The 22,346-nt window shown below is 50.9% G+C and overlaps 1 protein-coding gene across 3 annotated transcripts in view; it reads right to left on the reverse strand.

Annotated features, from left to right (window-relative positions):
• RASAL1 (RAS protein activator like 1) overlaps positions 1 to 22,346 on the reverse strand; it is a 33,547-nt gene that overhangs the window by 4,350 nt on the left and 6,851 nt on the right. For 2 of the 3 annotated variants that reach the window (XM_032240421.1, XM_032240431.1), the window contains exons 4-17: positions 22,118 to 22,231; positions 21,865 to 21,926; positions 17,219 to 17,348; positions 15,096 to 15,177; positions 14,862 to 14,993; positions 12,819 to 12,907; positions 11,383 to 11,500; positions 11,086 to 11,239; positions 10,647 to 10,711; positions 10,241 to 10,353; positions 7,357 to 7,549; positions 3,417 to 3,557; positions 2,394 to 2,538; positions 1,012 to 1,184 (exon numbers count right to left, since the gene is read on the reverse strand). In XM_032240421.1, the coding sequence (XP_032096312.1) occupies positions 1,012 to 1,184; positions 2,394 to 2,538; positions 3,417 to 3,557; positions 7,357 to 7,549; positions 10,241 to 10,353; positions 10,647 to 10,711; positions 11,086 to 11,239; positions 11,383 to 11,500; positions 12,819 to 12,907; positions 14,862 to 14,993; positions 15,096 to 15,177; positions 17,219 to 17,348; positions 21,865 to 21,926; positions 22,118 to 22,231 (1,711 nt within the window). The remainder of the gene's footprint in view (positions 1 to 1,011; positions 1,185 to 2,393; positions 2,539 to 3,416; positions 3,558 to 7,356; positions 7,550 to 10,240; positions 10,354 to 10,646; positions 10,712 to 11,085; positions 11,240 to 11,382; positions 11,501 to 12,818; positions 12,908 to 14,861; positions 14,994 to 15,095; positions 15,178 to 17,218; positions 17,349 to 21,864; positions 21,927 to 22,117; positions 22,232 to 22,346) is intronic. The other variant, XM_032240442.1, reaches the window with a different exon arrangement.

A 22,346-nucleotide genomic window follows, 5' to 3' on the forward strand; every position in this document is an offset into this window, starting at 1 on the left:
CCAGGTGGGCTGTTCACGAGTCCTGCCCTATCCATTTTTTTTTTTAATTGAGTGGGTCTCTCTCTGCCGAGGCTGGAGTGCAGTGGCACGATCATGGCTCACTGCTACCTCCACCTCCCAGGTTCAAGCGATTCTCCTGCCTCAGCCTCCCAAGTAGCTGGGATTACAGGCATGCACCACCACGCCCAGCTAATTTTTGTATTTTTAGTAGAGACCGGGTTTCACCATGTGGACCAGGCTGGTCTCACACTCCTGGCCCCAGGTGATCCGCCCACCTCAGCCTCCCAAAGTGCTGGGATTACAGGCGTGAGCCACTGGCGCCGCCACCTTTCTAAGTGACTTCTCTCGGCGTCCGCATCGGTTTCCTTCCTAATAGTAGCTACCACTTCTATGGCGCTTGGGACCAGTTCTAAGCATTTAACATTGATCAACTTATTTAATGATCACAGCAAACTTCTGGGGTTGGTTCGATTATTCTCCCCAACCTTCAGATGAGAAAACTGAGGCACAGGAAGATAGATGACCCTTCCAAGGTCACTCATCGGGTGGACCCAAAATCAGAACCCAGAGAGTGGACCCCTAGAATCTCCGCTGATCTGATAAAATGGACAGGGTTGGCATGGGCTCCCTTCCCAGTGTTAGCTGTGACCATCTACTGCTGTGCACTAAGCTCCCCGTGCCGGAGATTCCAGCACAGGTCTCGGGGCATTCTAGTCACGAACGCCAGCCCCACAAGCACAGGGTTTCCACCTGTCTTGTTCACTCCTGTATCTCCAGTGCCTAGGACACTGGCACATAGTAGGCACTCAATAAATATTTGCTGAATGAATGAATGAACGGGTGAATGAATGCTTGGATGGATGTGCCTGAATGTCTGCACATGTTCCTAGTGAACACATCCAAAATTTACAATCCGTCTAGCATGTGACCTAGATCCTGGTGGGTACAAAGAGGCAGCACCCTGAAAAAGGCCACCCCTGAAAGCCCCTCCATAGTGGACTAGAACCCCACCTGCCACTCAGGACTCTTGGAGAAGGAGAGGGTCTCCCCGCTGAGCCAGACGTAGCGCTTCTTGAAGGCGAAGCGGGTGGCCAGGCTGGCGGGCTCCTCCTTGCGCTTCAGCAGATAGCCTTCTCGAACAATCGCTGAGGGCGGGACCAGGGCCCTGGCTGGGACAGCAGCCCCTGGGAAATGGGAGATGAGACGATGGACAGTGAGCCTGCCCTCTTCAGGCTCACCCTGCTCCACTAGCATGCCCAGGGAGGGCCTCAATGGATGGACATTGTTCTCTGCTCCCTTAGAGGCAGGATGACTTCCGACTCCACTCCCTCAATAGGGAATGCAATCATGGAAGCCGGGAGGAGGAAGTGGTCAGAGTAGCCCCTGAAGACCTCTCCAACCAGAGAAATCTGCAGAGTTTCACCATGTTGGCCATGCTGGTCTCGCCCTCCTGCAGGAGCAGCCATACCCTACGGGGTCCCATCCAGGCAGTGCCCTGCATCTAACCATGCCCAGGGAGCCAGGACACAGCCCCACCACCCCACCCCAGCACCACAGGGACCCCACCGTGCCACAGTCAGGCTCTACATTCTGACAGGTTGCTCCCATGGGACTGGGACCCAACTAGGTGATGACCTGGCCCCCACATTTGGCATGGACTCAACCACAACTTTTCTACTACAAATCATCTTGTGGTTCTGTTTCACTGCAAGTCAAAGCTGAAATCCTTCCCGATGCCTATGAGGCCCCCTCACCTCTCTGGCCTCGCCTCTTTGCCTCCCCTCTGCTTCAATTCACTCTTCTTCACAGGTGTCCTCACTGCTGCTCTCTGTCCTACCTCAGGGCCCTTGCACATGCTGTGCACTGCCTGGCACACTCTTCCTGGGATCCTCACGGCTCTCTACCCGTTCCCTTTCAGGTCCTATCTTTCCTCCTTGATTTTCCCTCCTTAGCACTTACAGCTCTCTAACAACGCACATAAGTTGCTTATTCATTTTGCTGACAGCCTGTGGTCCCCAACAAAATAAAACCTCTATAAGATGAGATTTTTCTCTGTCTTGTTCACTGCTGTATCCCGAGCACCTAGAAATGTACCTATTACATAGTAAGCGCTTAACAGATGTTTGTCGATTGCATGCACACCATGCCACGATCCCACCCACAACCACAACCCCATGTTGGCTGGGATGGCCTGGAGGACAGCACCTGGGCTCTGGGCTCTGTTCATCTCTGGGACCTAGCACAGTAGGTGTCAGGAAATGTTAGTTGACTGACTGACTGACCCACAGATTCACATTTTCAGTGCTGAGGAGCTGGTTGGGGGAAAGGGGCATCCCTGAGTGGTGTCCCAACTGGGTTGAGAAGCCAGGTGTGGCAGGACCAGAGGAACTCACCCTCATCCCCATCCACATCCACCAGCTGGTCCAGGAAGTCTCTGACACGTGAGATGCTCTGCAGCAGGAAGGGGTGCAGGGGGGCCATCCACAGTTCCTTGCCCTGGCCCAGCTGCTGGCCCAGGTTTCCGATGCTCTGCACAGCCTGGAGCAAAGAATCGGGGGATGCCAGGGCCAAGGTCACGGCAGAGGGGAGGGCCCTCTGTGGACTCCTGGCTCCCAAATTAGTGCTCAGTAAAAGGAAGACTTATATTGACAAGCATGGTGGCTCACACCTATAATCCCAGCACTTTGGGAGGCTGTGGTAAGTGGATCACTTGAGGTCAGGAGTTCAAGACCAGCCTGGCCAACATGGTGATACCCCATCTCTACTAAAAATGCAAAAATTAGCCAGTCATGGTGGTGCACGCCTATAAATCCAGCTACTCCAGAAGCTGAGGTGGGAGGATCGCTTCCACCCAGGAGGTGGAGGTTGCAGTGAGCCAAGATCATGCCACTGCACTCCAGCCTGGGTGACAGAGCAAGACTTGTCTCAAAGAAATACATAAATAAATAAGAAGATTCATATCAATGACTGCCTTAGGTGATATATGTTTCGCCTTCCTCTTTTTGGAATCTGCACCCTCCAGTGACTTTATTCTGTTCCCTCCCAAGCCCAGACCCTCCCCCAGCCAGGACTGCTCAGTCCTACCATGGAATGCTCCATGCATACCAGGAGCCCAGCAGAATCTCAAGTTGTTGCCCCTTTGCAAAAGATGATCTAACTCATACCCAGGTGTGAATGACTGCTAGCCTGCTTTCCACTCTCCTCCTGGAAGGGTTGGGTTTTCATTTCCAAAGAGGAAACTGGAGTCATAATGACTGCCTTCACCCTTGGAATGGAATCCTAGTGGTGGTGTTTCAGACATGGGTTTCTTTGGGTGTTCTTTGGGTCTTCCGCGGGTCTGGCCTCCCAGCTCTGTTCCTACCATGCTTTATCCCTGGCTAAGAGTATGGGGGATGGGGGAACCTCACAGCTGGCACCTTGGCAAGCAACAGCAGTGAGCGGCTCGTCTGGGGGTCTGCATGTTGGTCCCGCAGGTCAAACAGCTTCGGGGTAAGGATGGCTGGTGCAAAGAATCGCAAGAAGAGAAAGCCACTGATGGCCAGGTACTTCACGTCCTGCTGGGAGGAGCAACAGGTAAGAGAAGCCCCCCCAAACCCACTTCCCAGCCAGGTAAACTGAGGCAGCAAGAACTAGAAATTTGCGGTGCAAAGAGAAATGGGATAGGAAATTGACCAGGAAGCCCCACTGGCCAGCCAAGGAAGTTTTTCCTCTCTGGGCCTCAATTTTCCCACCTGGAAAATGGAATAACAAAACCAATTCTACAAAAGCAAATTTGGCCAAATGTCCTCAGAATTGCCTTTGTGCCAAGCACTATGCCAAGAGCACAGCCCTATGAGGGAGGCACCATCATGACTCCCATTTTACAGATGAAGAAGCAGAAGCTCAGAGACATCAAGCGATTTGCTCAGGGTCACACAGCTAATGAGTGGCAAAATCAGGATTCAAACCCAGATCTGGGATTTATGATAATAGCAGCAGGACAGGTACCTCTTTATACATTTGTTTATGTAATACTCACCCCAGGAAGCATTGCATCTCCATTTTACAGCAGAGGCAACTGAGGCCCAGAGAGGGAAGTTTCCTCGCCTAAGGCCACACAGCCATAAGTGGCAGAGCCGGGAGTTGGACTTTGATTTTTTTTTTCTTTTTATTCTTTTTTTTTTTTTTTGAGGCAGAGTCATGCTCTGTCACTCAGGCTAGAGTGCAGTGGCATGATCTCTGCTTACTGCAACCTCCATCTCCCAGGTTCAAGTGATTTTCATGCCTCAGCCTCCTGAGTAGCTGGGATTACAGGTGTACACCACCACACCCAGCTAATTTTTAATTTTTTTGTGTGTATATATATATGTATATGTGTGTGTATATATTATACATATTTCTTTTTCTTTTTTTTTTTTTTTTCTTTTTTCTTTTAGTAGAGACCAGGTTTCACCATGCTGGCCAGGCTGGTCTTAAACTCCTGACCTCAAGTGATCCACCCGCCTTGGCCTCCTAAAGTGCCGGGATTACAAGTGTGAGGCACCGTGCCCAGCCAAGGATTTGAACTCTCTATTCTTCGCCACACTCTCCTGCCATTCAACACCAGCTACCAAGGAGCCCTCACCAAGTGTTAGAAACCAAGCCTCAACTACCACGTTTAGTCCTCAGATAACCCTGTAGGGGTAGGTAGGTGCTACCATCCCATTTTTTCAGATGAGGAAACTGAAGATCAGTACTGAACCCAGTCTGATGGGCTTGGGTCCATCCTATGTGCACCTCCCCACCCCCAACCTCTGCCCTCTACAAACTGCAGAGTACGGTGCCCCTCCATGTGAGTCTGGGGCCCGGCCCATCTAAAGGTAAGGCTTGTTCCCCAGCGCCAGTGGAGGTGACTCAGGGAAGGGTGTCCCTCCATCCTAGGTGCATCTTGCTCCCCGCAAACCAGCTCCCCACCCACCTCTCACACTTGCCCCACTACATTTAGCCCGAGAGTCTGCGCCTGTGTTTATTTAGAGGTTGCAGTCACACATGAAACAATGCCCTCCCTGGGGTGTCATCTTGGCCTTGACAGTGAGCCCTGCAGGAGCTGGGTACCTGGAACTGCCCAGAGGGAGCGTCTTCCCCTCCATCTGAAGCCCTGAACTGTCCCCAAAGTGACCACTACCACCCCACCATCTGTAGTCCAGAGTAATATTAGACTGCATATCAGCTCATTAGCTTCCTCCTTTTTGAGGGCGAGGAACCGGTATCAGCACAGCAGAGAAGGAGGCTTCCCTGGGTTCCCTGGGCCTGAGAAAGTCCCTGCTCTCGGCCCACCTTGGGGGCTGAGAACTAGGGGACACTTGGGTGTCACCGATATTGGCTCCTCCTACAAGGTCTAGGCTGTCTGGGAGCTGGCCTCCTCCTTTTCCTCCCTGTTCCCTGCCACTGCTGTGCCCGACTTAACACCTCTACCGGCAGCCCGGGTGAGAGCCTAGCCAGGTGAGGTGTAAGCCAAGCTACATCCCAGAGTCAAGGCCCAGAGCTCACTCCTCAGGGAGGAGGGGAGGGACCTCAACTGGGAGTCTGGAAAACCCTTGGCCAAGGTGTTTTGCCTCTCTGGGCCTCAGTTTCCCTGTCTGTAAACAGAAAGTGAAGAGAAATATGGCATAACTCAAATGCTCTCCAATGATGCTCTGGGAAGTGGGCTATGACAGTGACGTCCTGTAGCAGGTCTCAGATCTTCCTGCAAAGTGACCCCTGGGTCTGATACATCAGCACTACAGAAAAGTCTCACCCGATGTTATCTGCAAGTGAGGACAGTGACAGCCATCTCGGGAAGTGTGCTCAGTATTCAACCAGGTGGTCTCAAACTGGTGGCCGATAGGCCAGTGCAACCACAAATGTTTTGAAATGCTTGACCCAAAATGTTTCTGTGTGTTTGGTTTTCAGGTGAATTCGTGCTGACATTTCAAAAATAAGAGGCCAGGCTGGGCACATAGGTTCACGCCTGTAGTTCCAGCACTTTGGGAGGTGGAGGCAGGGGGACTGCTTGAGGCCATGAATTCAAGACCCTCTCGGGCAACACAGTGAGATCCTGTCTCTACAAAAATAAATGAATAATTAGCTGGGTGTGGCAGTGCAGCCAAGTAATCCCAGAAACTCGGGAGGCTGAGGTGGGAAGATCACTCGAGCCTGGTAGAGGCTGCAGTGAGCTATGATCATGCCACTGCATTCCAGCCTGGGCAACAGAGCAAGACCCCATCTCAAAAGTAATAAATAAATGAATAAATAAATAAGACGCCTCACATAAAATCCAGAATCTCTAAAGATCTGGCAGTACTTGGCTCCCGTTTCTATATGGCAGTGATCCCCTGGAGCTGTCCACTTTAGACAAGCTCTGGGGGCCCCAGCTGGCCGCAGTCCGCACAACTCACTACCACCGCACACGCTGCCTGCTTGGTTCTTGTGCTGGAAACTCACAGCGTCTGAGTTTTCAACTTTTCTATCCTCGTTAGTATAGACTACACCTGCAGGGATTTATTTTTAGACTTTATTCTGGGTGTTTCTGAGCACTTACTGTATACCAGATCTGCGTTCTTCTCTCTTACTTCCTCTCTCTCTGGCGTACAGCTGGAATTTTAAGAAGCACTTACTTTGTGCCAGACTCTATTAATTGCCGGTTATGAGCACAGACCCAGGAGCCAGCCTGCCTGGGTGAGTGCCAGTCCCAATGTAACCCCTTTCTAGCTGTGTGACTTAAGCTCTCTGGGCCTCGGTTTCCTCCTCTGTAAAATGGGAATAATCCTGGTATCCACCTCACGGGGTGCAAGTGATGATTAGACAGGGTAATAAGTGCATAAATCACCTAAAATGAGATCTGGCCCATGGTCAGGCTACATATAATGTTAGCTGCCATTATTTTATTTATTTATTTGTTTATTTTGAGGCAGAGCCTATCTCTGTCACCCAGTCTGGAGTGCATTGGTGCAACCTCTGCCTCCTGGGTTCAAGCCATTCTCCTGACTCAGCCGCCTGAGTAGCTGGAATTACAGGCATGTGCCACCATGCCCAGCTAATTTTTGTATTTTTAGTAGAGAAAGGGTTTCACCATGTTGGCCAGGCTGGTCTTGAATTCCTGACCTCAAGCAATCCACCCTCCTCAGCCTCCCAAAATGTTGGGATTACAGGCTTGAGCCACGGCGCGCAGCCTATTTTTATGATTATTATCATTCCTAGGACCCGGACCCTGCCAAGAACGCCGTCCCCACTTCTGCCAGGACAGAGTGCTCTAATGCCGGCAGCCTGGCTTCAGGTCTCAGCTCTGCTCTGACTCCTCCGAGTGACCCTGGACAAGCTCTGGCTCGTCCCCAGCCTCAGCCTCCCAGCCCAGCGCACCTGGTGCTCTGCCTGGGGGAAGCGCTCCTCCACGCGCCGGTGCAGCTGCTTGAAGGCGAGGCGCATGGCAGGCGGGCAGCGCCCCACCGAGCCCATGATGGCGTCCACGATGGGCCCCAGGTAGCCCGTCAGCAGCCCCAGGCTGGTCTCCCGCATCTGCTCCTCCGAGGGTGCGCCTTTGAAGGAGATCCTCCTGGAGGGACCGGCGGAGGAGCTCAGCCTCAGGGCTCAGCATCTGCCTGCCCCAAACCCTCCACCGGCCCGCTGAGCTCAGAGAGGACCCATCTTTCCCACACCTCTGCAGCCTCCCTCCTGCCCCTTCCCACCAGGTTTCTTGCTGTTCCTCTAACAGGATGAGCTCATTCCCATCTCACAGCCTTTGCACTGGGCTCATCTGCCTCCCCAGAACGCTCTCCCATTAAATCTCCACAAGACTCCCTTTCTCACTGCCTGTCAGTCTTTGCTTAGATGTTCCCTTCCCTGTGAGGTTGCCCCTGTCCCCACCCTATGGAATATGGCAGGGAACCTGCCTCATTTCCTTTCGTTCCCTGGTCCCCTTCAATAACATTTTCCCAACCGGGCACAGTGGCTCATGCCTGTAACCCCAGCACCCTGGGAGGCCGAGGCGGCGGATCACTTGAGATCAGGAATTCAACACCAGCCTGGCCAACATGGTGAAACTTCATCTCCGCCAAAAAATATGAAACTTAGCCCAGCGTGGTGGTGCACGCCTGTAATCCCAGTTACTCAGGAGGCTGAGGCAGGAGAATCACTTCAACCTGGGAGGTGGAGGTTGCAGTGAGCCAAGATTGCGCCACTGCATTCCAGCCTGTGTGACACAGCGAGACTCCCTCTCAAAAAAAAAAACAAAAACAATAAACCTTCTTCCTCCAGTTGCTTATTATCTGTCTCCCCCCAGAATAGGGACTTGGGACTGTTTGTTCCCTGCTGTATCCTCAGTGTTCAGCCCAGAGCCTGGCACTCAGTAATTGTTTTGTTTTGTGGATGATAGAACAGCACTTTTCCATCTGCAATTACCGTGTTCCTTCCTTTCCCCACAGATTGAGGGTCGGTCTTGCCCACACCCAGACCGAGAACTGGGGGTTCTCAGCCCCACTGTGTCCTGGACCCAATGTGCTGAGCCCTGGATTCATTGTCTCTGGCAGGGTCTCGTTTAATCCTAACAGCAACTTGATGGGGTACGTGGCCTTACTGTTCCCATTTAACAGAGAAGAAAGCCGAGGCTTAGAGAGGTTACTGGGGAGATGGCGCAGCTGAGATTAGAACTCAGGACTGCCAACTCCAGAGCCTGCCTGCCACTCTGCCCTGCCCAGGTCCCTTGATGCCCTTTCCCCATGGGTGCCCACTGAGTCCTGTGTGACCTCAGGCAGGTGACCTTCCCTCTCTGAGGCTCAGTTGCATCATCAGTAAGAGGGGGTCCTGACACCTGCCTCTAATGTAGTCAGAAGGTGTGGACAGCACAAGGAAAGACCCTCTCCTGTCTCTGCCACAGTCCCCAATGGATACCCCAGCAATCATTTTCCACAGCCCCAGGTTTCTGGGCCACATAGGAGAAGGTTCTGGAGAGAAAGGAGGAGGAGCCCACGGAGGGGTGGAATGAGCTCCAGCCACTGCTGTGCTTCCTCGAAATCCCACTGAGCACTCCACCATCTCCCTTGCAGGCAAGCCCACTCAGGGACCGCCAGCACCACTGTGGTAAAGATCACCAATGTCAGCGAATCGCAGCACCACAGTAAGAAAGATCACTAATGTCGGGGACCCCCAGCACCACAGTAAGAAAGATCACTGGCCAGGCGCAGTGGCTCACACCTGTGGTCCCAGCACTTTGGGAGGCCTAGGCAGGTGGGTCACGAGGTCAAGCGATCGAGACCATCCTGGCCAACATGGTGAAACCCCATCTCCACTAAAAATACAAAAATTAACTGGGCGTGGTGGCACACGCCTGTAGTCCCAGCTACTCAGGAGGCTGAGGAGGGAGAATCTCTTGAACCAGGGAGGCAGAGGTTGCAGTGAGCCAAGATTGTGCCACTGGACTCCAGCCTGGCGATAGAGGCTCTCAAAAAAAAAAAAAAAAAATCACAAATGCTTGTGGAGCACATGCATGAGTCAGTTAAGTCCCACAAACCATGGAGCAGAGGTCATGAGCCCACGCTTCAGGCCACAATATTCTCACAAGCTGGATAAGGGATATTTTAGAAGTAATATGCACATTAAGTGGAAGAACATTAGATCAATATTTTAGGTTTTTTAATCTTAAAAAATTTGATTATACCAGGCGCGGTGGTTCACACCTGTAATCCCAGCACTTTGGGAGACCGAGACAGGAGAATTGCTTGAGCCCAGGAGTTCGAGACCAGCCTGGGCAATGTGACAAAACCCCATCTCTGCTAAAAGTGCAAAAACTTAGCTGGTCGTGATGATGTGCACCTGTAGTCCCAGCTACTCAAGAGGCTGACGTGGGAGAATTACCTGAGCCAAGGAAGTTGAGGCTGCAGTGAGCCATGGTCACACCACTACACCTCAGCCTGGGTGACAGGGTAAAACCCTGTCTCAAACACACACAAACACACACACACACACACACACACACACACGAAAACAACTTAACAACTTTTGGCAATTTTGTCCACCAGTAGTGGCAGAGCTGGGATTACAAACCTAGGGAGCTTAGTATCAGAGTCCCAAACATAACCCTATACTACAGCCTGAGGACCTAAGGGCTCGTGTATAAGGCTTTGAGCTCAGCCACTGAGCTCCTGAGCAGCCGTGCCCCCAGGGTGGGTGGCAGTCAGCATGAACCCAGTCCCCAGACAGGGCTCTGGGTAGCCAAGAGAGGCCATCAGAGGGTCAGGGCTTTGCTCACCGGGTACGGCCCAGGTCCATCTTGGAGGGATCCAGCTCCATGTACTTCTTCTCCTCAAAGACACGGCTAATCACGGGCTTCAGGACCTCATGCAGATAGGGCATGCCCACGAGCTGGGGGCAGGGGGCACCACACAGGGCAGGGCTGAAGGCGAGGCCAGGGCATGCCCATGAGCGGGACACAGGGGGCACCATGCAGGGAGAGGTTCAGAGAGGCCAGGGCTGGGGTGGGGGGGTGGGGGACACACCCAGGTGCAACCCAGGGCGAGGCCTGGCACCAGCCACCAGCACTGCAGCTCGGCCACCCAGTGCTGTGTGAAGCCAGCCGAGTGTGGGATCGAGGCAGGCACTGGGAAGGACTGACTCGAGGAAGCTGTGCCTGCCCCCCCAGGCCTTCACCTACTCACCTTCATAAACTGTTCCATCGACTTGGATGCCAGGGAGTTAGAACGGAAGAGGGTGTTGGGATCCACTGGGAGGGCAGGAGGAAGTGTTTGCTGGGATTTGGGGAGCTGCACCCAGCTCACCCCACTTACCCAAGGTGGGGGTCATGATTCTTCCAGCCCCAAGAATCAGGAAGACCCAAAACATCAACCCCATTCACAGTACAGAGGCCCAGAGTGGTTAAGTGAACTGCCTGAGGCCACACAGCTCACGAGTGGCAAAACCAGGGCCTGAGCAGGCAATTGGGCTCCCAGTTGTCTGGGGGTGCACATTACAGGGACCCACAGAACAAGAAGCCCTTTCCCTCTGCCTGATACCTCCCCATTCCTCCCTCAGGGACCCTCCTGCAGGCCCATCATTGGGGAGAGGGGGTGATGGCAGGGGGTTGTGCGGGCAACTCACTGGTCCGAGCCACCTCACGCCGGGTGAGATAGTCCAGAAAGCGTCCAGCCAGTCCCCGGCCAAGAAAGAGTTTCACCAGCTTGGTGGCAAGGTCCTGGCGGCAGTCCCCCAAGGTCAGCTCTTCCAGCAAAGCCAGGGGGCTAGCAGTGTCCTCCTAGGTGGGGACGCGAGGCAGAGGTGACCTCGGCCCCTGGGACCTCCAAAGCTGATGGGCCTAGATAGGGCTCTGTGAGGCAGGGGAGGCCAGGGTCTGGACCCCCAGCACCCCCGGTAGCATTGCTTGCCTGCTGCACCCACCTCTGCTGGCCCCAGCACAGACTCCATGAGCAGCTCCACGAGAGGCTGGTAGCACTGGGAGGGCAGGACGCGGTCCTCGATCAGGCGCACCTTCAGGCGCAGGGCACCCAGGCTCCCCCTGTCCAGGATCAGATCATAAGAAAATGAAAGATCCGACTGGGTGCGGTGGCTCCTGCCTGTGATCCCAGCACTTTGGGAGGCTGAGGTGGGTGGATCACTGGAGGTCAGGAGTTTGTGACCAGCCTGACCAACATGGCGAAACCCCATCTCTACTAAAAATACAAAAAGTAGCCAGCGTGGTGGCACACACCTGTAGTCCCAGCTACTCAGGAGGCTGAGGCAGGAGAATCGCTTGAACCTGGGAGGCAGAGGTTGAGATTGTGCCGCTGCACTCCAGACTGGGTGACAGAACAAGACTCTATCTCAAATAAAAAGGAAAAAAGAAAAGAAACGATGCCTTTATGGAAGAGCACAAGTGCGCATGGCCAGGTGTAGAGAGCCACGAGAGGCCAACGGGCACATATGGGAAGAGGGTGGATATTCGCAAAACAAGCCAGGTGTGGGCAGGTATAGACACGTGCAGACAGGCGTGAACAGGGGTAGGCAGGTGCAAACAGGTATAAACAGGAATGTACAGCCCGAGCACTGTGGCTCACGCCTGTAATCCTAGCACTTTGGGAGGCCAAGGCAGACGTATCACGAGGTCAGGAGATCAAGACCATCCTGGCTAACATGGTGAAACTCTGACTCTACTAAAAATACGAAAAATTAGCTGGGCGTGGTGTCACAGGCCTGTAATCCCAGCTACTCAGGAGGCTGAGGCAGGAGAATCACTTGAACCCTGGAGGCAGAGGTTTCAGTGAGCTGAGATCATACCACCGTACTCCAGCCTGGGCAACAGAGCAAGACTCCATCTCAAAACTAAAAAAGGAATGTACACAAACAATGTAACAGCTGTGGCCGGAGTGGGTAGATATGGCCGGGGTACACAAATTATGTACAGGATGTGTGGACAAGTGTAGATGAGTGTCAGCAGTGTGAACAAGTGTGGACGGGTGTGAACAGGTGTGGCCAGTACAAACAGGTGTGAACTGATCTTGATGGGTATAAACAAGACAGGACAAGCAGAGATGGTTTAACCAAGTGTGCTCAAGAATAAACAGTACGGACACATGTGGAAGGACCCAAAGTTCTGAATATACATCAAATGTGAACCAACATGTTTGCACGTGAATAGGTGAATGGGTGTAAAGCGAACTCACGTGGACTTATGTAAACACCTTGAGAGACCGTCCGTAGACAGTTGTTAAACGGATGAATGCATGAATTAAGTGGCATAGTGATAGTGTGTGGGCTGGCATGGGCTCTGCCCACAAGCTGTGGATGCTGCCCAACGTGACTCCAGCCTGGCCCCCTCCCTCTGCACCCACATTTACCCAGAATCCTCCTCTGCTCTGGGAAAGGGCTGGAGGCGGAACCAGCCATTGGGCGGCTTCTGCTGGAGGGTCTTCGGAGAGAACTCCACCTTTAGGGAGAGACACACAGACCCTCAGCCGGGCCCTGCCCTGCTCAGGTCTCACCCAGCCCTGGAAGAGCACACCGCCCACCCACAGAGAGGCAGAATGGCCTGCCAGGGCCCCCTCCTTCTCTCCAGCAAGTCTCAAATTATCAGCTCCTGCCAGGACACTGAGGGCATCCCAGGGACACTTAATTTACAGTTGAGGAAACTGAGGCTCGGAGACGTGGAGTGATTTGCCCAAGGTCACACAGCTGCTAGAGATAGCATGTCTGGACTGAGTGTATTTTCAGCTCTGTTTAGGGACATAAACTTCATCTATCAAAAGGAATGAGGACAGCTCTGAAGACCCTCAACCCCCACCCTCTGTCTTTTAAAAGAACTTTATAGAAATGGAATTCACATCCCGAACAATTCACCTTTTTAAAGTGTACTGTTCAATGATCTTTAGTATATTCAAAGAGTTGCCGCAATTACTTGTGCCGCTGATTCCAGAACATTGTCTACAAGCCCTAAAAAAGCCTGTACTCATGACCAGTCACTTCCTGCCCCCCAGCCCCTGGCAACCACTAAACAGCTTTCTGTGTCCATAGATTTGCCTATTCCAGACATTTCGTATAAACAGAATCATACGTGTTTTGGCGGGGGGGGGAGGTTGGCTTTTTCTCCTTAGCATAATGGTTCATCCATGTTGTAGCATGTGCCTGTACAGTAAGTCCTGACTCACAACATGTAAGGAGATCAAACATACCATGGCTAATTACTATAAGCAAGAATTAAGGCCAGGCGGGTGGCTCATGCCTGTAATCCCAGCACTTTGGGAGGCTGAGGTGGGCAGATCACTTCAGGTCAGGAGTTCGAGGCCAGCCTGACCAACGTGGTAAAACCCTGTCTCTACTAAAAATAAAAAAATTAGCCAGATATGCTGGTGTGCACTGTAATCCCAGCTGCTTGGGAGGCTGAGGCAAAATAATTGCTTGAACCCGGGAGGTGGAGGTTGCAGCGAGCTGAGTTCATGCCACTGCACTCCAGCCTGGGCAACAGAGCAAGATTCCTTCTCAAAAAAAAAAAAAAAATTAAAAATTAAAAGATAAGCAAGAGTTAAGTTCCTCCAGTATACAGTATGTCATTTTGATTGAGGATATGGTTTCCAAGAACCTGTGGATGACATTAAGTGAGGACTTACTGTACCACATTCCTTTTTATGGCTGAATAATATTCCATTGTATTGAGAGACCACATTTTGTTTATGTATGGTGAACACTTGAGTTTTCTCCATTTTGGGTTGTTATGGCTCATGCTGAACAGTAATGTCAGAGTTTTGTGTGTGAACATAGGTTTTCATTTCTTTGGGGTATATACCTAAGAGAGGAATTGCTAGGCCATAGAGTAACTCTATCTTTAACTATTTGAGAAACTACCAGGCTGTTTCCAAAGATGGAAAAACCAGGAGAAAAACCCTGAGCCTAGGACTTCCAGGAGTAGGAGTTAGGGGCGTAGGTCTGTAGTGAAAGAGATCCGAACTCAAATCCTGGCTCTGCTCTTTCTTAGCCTTACGACCTTGAAAAAGACACTTAGCCTCTCTGAGCCTCAGTGTTCCCATCTGTAAAATGGGGATAGCAACAGGCCCAGCCTCAAAGGGTGGCCATGAAGTTTAAGCAGCAAGGCTCTGTGGGAGAGACACTCAGCACAGGGCCAGCACACAGTCATCTGTCATGCTCTCATCCCAGAATAAGAATCTGGGCCTGCCCTGTGATCTTAGGTAGGTTCCTATACCTTTAACAGCCTCAGTTTCCTCACCTGTACAATAGAGCAATGGAAATGCATCACCCAGGCCTAACCAGGAGAACCTGATGAGCCAGCTGCACATCCACCCTTCTGGGAGCCAGGACTCAGCCCGTCTCATCTTCCCCCTTGGAGGCACTGAGGAGCCATGGAGGGTGTTGCAGGGAGTGAGGCTCACCATGCCCAAAAAGTCGTTCTTGCCCACCATGTCCCAGTCCCAGAGCTCCACCCGAAGTGGGGACGGGGCACCTGGCATCTCCCGCAGCTCCAGCACTTCATCCCAGTGCGGGAAGCGAGTTTTCTTGATGGTCTGAGGACGAGGGAAGTGGTCTGTGAGTGGGAGAGCTGATGGGGACCCCCACCCCACCACCAGATGCCCCACTCCTTCCCGGTTTCATTCCCCACCACTCACTGAGGTCTCCAAGCTCTGGCTGCCCCAAAACACACGTGCGAATGGGTCAGATGTGCCAGAGATGTCTCTGGGAGCCAGGTCCCTGGGAACAGACGGGGAAAGGAGTGAGGGAACACGGCACCCAAGGTGGGCCTTGGAAAGGCTGATCCGAGCAGATCATTCCAATGTTGCTGGTTTCCAGGACAACGAACTATTCCACTGTAAGGGTCCAGCTAGGGACACCCATCACCTTGCCCATCAGGACCCAGCGTCTTCCTGTCATCGCCCTGTGGGGAGGCACTCGTATGTCCCTATTTTCCAGATGAGGAAACGAGGCACCAAAAAGTGCTGTCCTGCATCACAAAGCCCAGCAAGTGCAGTGGGGGTGGTGGGGAGAGCCTTAGATTCCCTGGAGGCCCCAGATGGGAAACTTGATGCATAGGTTCAAAGCCTGGCTCTGCACTCATTGGCTAGGGGACACTAGGAAAAGTCACTTCCCCTCTCTAAGCCTTCATTTCCTCACCTGAAAAATGGGAGTAATAACAGACCAACCTCATAGAGCTGAGGATGAGGTGGGATGATGTGTGTGAAGGGCCTAGCACAGCACCTGGCAGGTGGTGGCTGCTCAATTCATTTATTCATTCAACAAACACCCATGCCCACACCTTGTCCAGGACCCAAGAGAAGGCACGAGGCAGGGACTCCTTCCCGTTGGTTGCCATGACAACCCAAAAGTCTTACTCCAGGCAGCTTCCCCATCCCTCCTTCTTGTGGTTTCCCAAACCCAGGAACACACCACCACCCCACCCCCACACCGGGGGCTGCTTCCTTCTTCCTCCTGCTCCCTTCCCACTCCTGCTCAGCATCCAAAGCCTTCTTCGGTTTCCTAGGAGCTGGCCTGGTTGCTAAGCGACAGCAATCATCAGTCCCTCTCATGCCTGCAAGGATCCTGCACAGCCCTGTGGCTGGGGAAGGGACCATGGGCACAAGAAAGACAAGGAGCCCCTGCCCCCTGCTGAGTCCTTCAGCCTGTCCCCTTCCCCCCTGGTTCTCCCTCAACCAGACTCTAGGGAGCCCCAGCTGGGGCCAAGGCTGGAAGCAAAAGTCTGGAGGTGGTGGGAGAGGCCCAGAGAGGGCAAGGAAGGGCTTTATGGTCACACAGCAAGCTAGAAATAGGAGGCCCTTCCCAATCTGGGCATGGATTTGCCTAAAAGTGAGAGCTGGGGTGGTGAAAAAGAGGCAGCAAGACAGGATGAGAGAGAGGGGGGAAGGGTGGGGGCATTGGGGGAGCAAGATGACGGAGAGCTGAGGAAAGGAGAAGGGGATGGCCATGATGAGTTGGTAGGAGGGAGGATGGGTGAGCTGCTGCCCCTGGAGGGCCACCTGTGATTTTTCCTGGTCTTGCATCCATCTTCCGTCTGATTTTTCTTTGGGACAGGACCCGTCTTCCTCACTACCCCTCTCTCACATGACTTAGTGGGGGCCAATCCCTCCCTCCGCCCCAGGAATGGGCTTGTGACTCAGGCCTGACCCATTATTCAATGTAATTGGTTCAGAGATAGGCATGTGCCCCAGCCTGAGCCGGTCAAAATTAATCCCAGGACAGTGGTTGGAAATGGAAGTGTTTTTTTGTTGTTGTTGGAGTGGCTAGGCTGGCAGGGGGCCAGCCTGGAGCTGCTAGGGCCATCTCTCACCTGGGGAGAGGCTGCCTAGGAACAAAGCTAACACAAAGATCAGCAGAGCTAAAAGACAGATTCCCAATGGCATCATTTGAGCACCTGGATCCAGCCATGCCTGAAGCTATATGTCAGTCATATGAGCCAATAAAGTACTTTTTTGCTTAAGCCAGTATGAATTGGGTATTTGTTAGTTACAATTTGATGACTACACCTGCACACTCACCTGTCACCTGTCATCCTGAGTGTCTGGTCTGTTGCTGCTAGTCCCTGGGGACTCAACAGGATTTTGCCCCAGGAACTTACAACCCAATGAGCTTGGACTATTTGTCCATACATGGAACCTGACCGTCAGCCCAGAAGTGCCCCAGGGGTGAGGAGGTCCCAAAGGCAAGGCAGCAGGGGAGACCCAAGGGACTCCTGCTCATTCTCAGACTACCCTCCACACCACCTCCACCTTAAGCATACCTGGCCTGAAGCACATGGCAGCGAAGGCATCGGCCCCGCCCATCCTCCAGCATCTGTACCGACAGGCAAACCTCACCCTGCACTTCTGCATCTGGGTCCACTCGGCTCAGGTTGATCCAGCTGTCAATCCCTGGAGGTCACAGGCACCAGCATATATGAAGTGTCTGCCATGTACTGGACATTGCGTTAACTTAAAAATTCAGTTAGCATTATTTTCATTATTATTATTATTATTTGAGACAGGGTCTGGTTCTGTTGCCCAGGACAGAGTGCAGTGGCACGATCTTGGCTCACTGTAACCTCTGCCTCCTGGGCTCAAGCGATTCTCCTGCCTCAGCCTCCTGACTAACTGGGACTTCAGGTATGCAGCACCACCATGCCTGGATACTTTTTGTACTGTTTTGTTTCACTGTGTTGCCCAGGCTGATCTCGAACTCCTGAGATCGAGCGATCTACCCACCTCGGCCTCCCAAAGTGCTGAGATTACAGGCATGAACCACTACGCCCTGCCTCAATTAAAATTAAAAATGTGTTAAGACCCTGGCTTCTGATACAGATGCTGCAATTATCCCCATTTTCAGATGAGGAAAATGAGGCCCAGGGAGGAAGAGCTTTGTCCACGGTCCCACAGCTAGCAAACGGCAGAGCTAGAATTTGAACGCAGGCAGTGTCGTTAGTCCTAGGGCCAATGCTAGGAGCCACGTGCTGTCACACACTTCGCTATGGTATAAAAAGAACTCTATCATGTCATCCCAACCTACTCTCCCCTCAAAAAAAAAAAAAAAAAAAAAAAATCTTGGGTATTTCTCCCTATTTCGCTCAACACTTTGAAAGACATTGTTCCAGTGACCTCTGGCTTTCCATCACCAGGCTGGGGTGCAGTGGCGTGGCACAATGTCGGCTCACTGCAGCTTCAGTCTCCCAAGCTCAGGCAATCTTCCTGCCTCAGCCTCCCCAGTAACTGCAACTACAGATGTGTACCACCACAGCCAGCTAATTTTTTGTGGTTTTTGTAGAGATGAGGTTTTGCCATGTTGCCCAGGCTGGTCTCGAACTCCTGAATTCAAGCCATCTGCCTGCCTCGGCCTCCCAAAGCTCTGGGATTACAGGCGGGAGCCACCATGCCCAGCCTTTTCTGCCTAATACAATTCTGAGGACTGTGTCTTTGATGCACTGCAGTTTCATCGCAATGCATCTAGATACAGATTTTTTTAATCTTGCTTAAAATTTAAAATTGTGCTTCTCCTATTTATGGAATCATATCCCTCCTTTAGTTCTGTAAAATTCTAGATCGATTTTTAAAAATTATTTCCTCTTCCCAATTTTTGTTATGACTTTTGCCTGTCTCTAATTTTTAAAATTCTATCCTTCTGGAACTCTAGTTAAATACATGTTAAACCTCCACAGTTATTTTCCATGTCTCTGAACTTTTATTTTTTTTCCTTCTTTTCCTCTAAGATGAATTCTGAAAAATTTCTCTAGACCTTTCTTCCAGTTCACTAAATCTCCCTTTAACTGTGAATAATCTGATGTTTCACTGAGCCATTTAAATTTTTTATTTCAACAATTATACTTACCTCTAAAAATGTTATTTGGTTCTTTTTAAAAATCTGCCTGCAAAATTACTTGTAATTTATTGCTGTGGTTGCCGGCCTTTCTTGTGATTACATATTTTATTTCTTTAAATCTGATTCTTTTTTAAAAATCCTGTATATTATAATTACAGAATCTAAAGTCTTTTTGGGTCTAAATCAGATGACTATTGTTTCTGCTGACTCTTGACTATGGTGTCTCATTTCCTTGCGTGTTTGCTGATCTTTGATTGTGAAATCACGTTTGTTTGATCTTACTCTGTGGGAAACCTAAGTGAAGATGCTTATCCCTGGAGAGGAGTTGGTTATTCTGGGACCCCTCGAGGGTCTCAGCCTAATGGAGAATCCTCATATCTTGTAACATCCACCTTCCCCCAGTCCAAGTTTTAGTCTCTTTGTTGACCGTAGAATTGATATTGATGTTTGCTTTCAGGGAAATCCTTCATGATCTCCTTGCTTTTTGTGTATCATGCCCTGTTAGGTTTTAGCTAATGGTGTTTGCTTTTGTTTTCATTTTTGTTTGAGAAGGAGTCTCGCTCCATTCGCTTAATCTTAGAGTTGGGAAGGTCTTTTTAGGTCTAATAGAAAATTCAGAACCAAAAGAAAAATATGAGATTGAAAATAGAAAAAGAAATTGTATACGTGAAAAAATTATAGGCAAAGTCAAAACATAAGAGACAAATGGAGAAAAAATATTGCAGCTGATATGACAAAGAATTAACTCCCCCAATATGTAAAGAGCTCCTACAAATCAACAAGAAAAGGCAAACAACCTAGTGTGGGGCGAAATTCATGTATAATATGAATAGACAATAAATGGAAGAGGAAATGAAGTGATTCTTCAAAACTGTATATAAAAAAGGTTTTCAATCTCACTCATGGAGAGGTGCAAAGTAAACCTACGCTGAGGTAATATTTAGCCTGTCAGATACACGATCAAAAGTTTTGAGAGCTGTTTGCGAGAGAGCGTGGGGTGAGTAAATTGTTACCTCCTCCATGGAGGGTGATTTAGCAGCAGCTATCAAGTACACGAATGTACGTACTCTTCAATTCACCTCTAGGAATTTATCTGACTGATGGCTAGAACTTACATACGTGTGAAAGTATATTTGTACAGGCCAGTTATTGTAGCATTCCTTGAGCCAGGGAAAGACTGTGAACTCCCCAGATGCCATCAATAGGGAACTAGCTAAATAAACAGTGGTATAGCCACACAATGGAGCACCACGAAGCCATAGCAAACGAAGAATGCAGAAACTCTGAAAGCACTGTTATAGAAAGATCTTAGAGATACTTAGTGAAGTAAAAAGGCAAGATACAGGCCAGGCGTGGTGGCTCATGCCTGTAATCCCAGCACTTTGAGAGGCTGAGGCAGGTGGATCACCTGAGGTCAGGAATTCGAGACCAGTCCCGCCAAGGTGGTGAAACCCTGTCTCTACTGAAAATACAAAAATTAGCCGGGTGTGGTGGCAGGTGCCTTTTATCCCAGTTACTCAGGAGGCTGAGGCAGGAGAATTGCTTGAGCCCAGGAGGCAAAGGTTGCAGTGAGCTGAGATTGTGCCATTGCACTCCAGCCTGGGTGACAGAGCAAGACTCCATCTCAAAAATAAATTAATCAATTAAAATTTTTTAAAAGGCAAGACACAGAGCAGAGTGTAAAAGGCTGCAATTTGTATAAGCACAGAAAAAACAGTGCAGTATTAAGAGCACAGACTCAGCTGAGTGCAATGGCTCACACCTGTTACCACAGCACTTTGGGAGGCTGAGGCAGGTGAATCACTTCAGACCATTCAAGACCAGCCTGGTTTCACATGGTGAAACCCTGCCTCTACAAAAAATACAAAAGTTAGCCAGGTGTGGTACTGCACTGTAGTCCCAGCTGCTTGGGAGGTTGAGGCTGCAGTGAGCTGAGATTGCCCCACTGTGTCACAGCCTGGATGACAGAATGAGACCCTGTCTCTCACACACACACACAAGCCCAGACTCTGGAACCAGATAATTTTGGTTCAAATCCTGGCTGCCTCACTTAATAATGTGGTCTTGAGCAAGTCATTTAACCCTCTGTGCCTCAGTTTTTTCACCTGTAAAGTGGGCATTAATAATTAAAGCTCCTACCTCTCAGGATTATGATGAACGTACCTCATGGGGTTATGATGGTAACTGAGACCATACATGTAAAGAACTTAGTGGTCAGCATATTTATATATATATTTATTATACATAAATATATGTTTATATTTATAATACACAAATATACATGGTTATATTTATATATACGGTATATAAGTGTTTGCTGCTATTACTGTTTTTAAATAATTTGTAGTGGTGATGGAGTCTCCCTATGTTATCTAGGCTGCTCTTGGACTTCTGGGCTCAAGCGATCCTCCTGCCTCTGCCTCTACCTCCCAAGGTGCTGGGATTACAGGGGAGAGCCACCACGCCCAGCCTGCCGCTACCACTGTTACTTGCTTGTATATGTTTAAAATATTTCTAGAAGGACATACAAGGAGCTGACAATGTCAGGAAGGGAGTAGAATAGCCGGGGTGCTTATTGTAAAATCTGAATATTGAACTAGGAAAACAAATTAACTGCTCAAAAAGTAAAGACTAGGCTGGGCACAGTGGCTCACATCTGTACTCCCAACATTTTGGGAGGCCAAGGTGGGAGGATTGCTTGAGCCCAGGAGTTCGAGACCAGCTTGGACAACATAGCAAGACTCCGTCTCTACAAGATATTTCTGAAAAAATTAGCTGGGTGTGGTGGCATGCACCTGTAATCCCAGCTAGGCAGGAGGCTGAGATGGGAGGATCACTTGAGCCAGAAGTTCAGGATTGCAGTGAGCTATGGTAACACCACCGTACTCCAGCCTGGGGGACAGAGCAAGACCTCATCTCTAACAACAATTAAAAACAAACAAAATTTAAAGACAAAAGCAACAAGAGAAATAAGTTTCCACTGAAGGCTCTGTGCTTCCTGGTGCCATGTGCTATGCCCCCGCAAATGCCCAGCCTGAGCATGGCCCCCTCCTCCCTCTGCCCCTGCCGCTCGCCCACCTCGGGGGTCAGCTGTAATGGCCTCCTTGCTCAGCAAGATCTTGCCGATGACGTCGTCATGCCTGCAGGAGGGTGGGCACATGAGGGTCTGAGTCAGGGACTCCCTTGCCCCAACCAGAGAGAAGCGGGTGCAGGCGTCAAGGTCTGGGTGAGAGGGCACGCCCCTGTGGGGTGTGGACCCACATACCCTCTCCCCTCAGGTGCCCAGGCTTGGGTCCCCAACCCACGCATCCCACTTTCCCCAGCCACACACCCAACGGTGTCCTCGTCCAGCACATAGAAGGCCAGCTGGTGGAAATCGAGAGGCAGGTGCACGGTGTACTCCTCCCCCCAGAAGGGGCCCAGGCTCTTCCAGACAGTCGCTGTCCTGTGGAAGGAGGTGTAGGGGGCTGGGGGTCCTCGGACCACACAGGAGGCAGACACCTGGAGACCCAGACACACACACACACACACACACACACACACACACACACACACACACA

The sequence above is a fragment of the Sapajus apella genome, unplaced genomic scaffold (assembly GCF_009761245.1).
Source record: "Sapajus apella isolate SASKATOON/1434 unplaced genomic scaffold, GSC_monkey_1.0 scaffold2, whole genome shotgun sequence".
Lineage (NCBI taxonomy): Eukaryota > Metazoa > Chordata > Mammalia > Primates > Cebidae > Sapajus > Sapajus apella.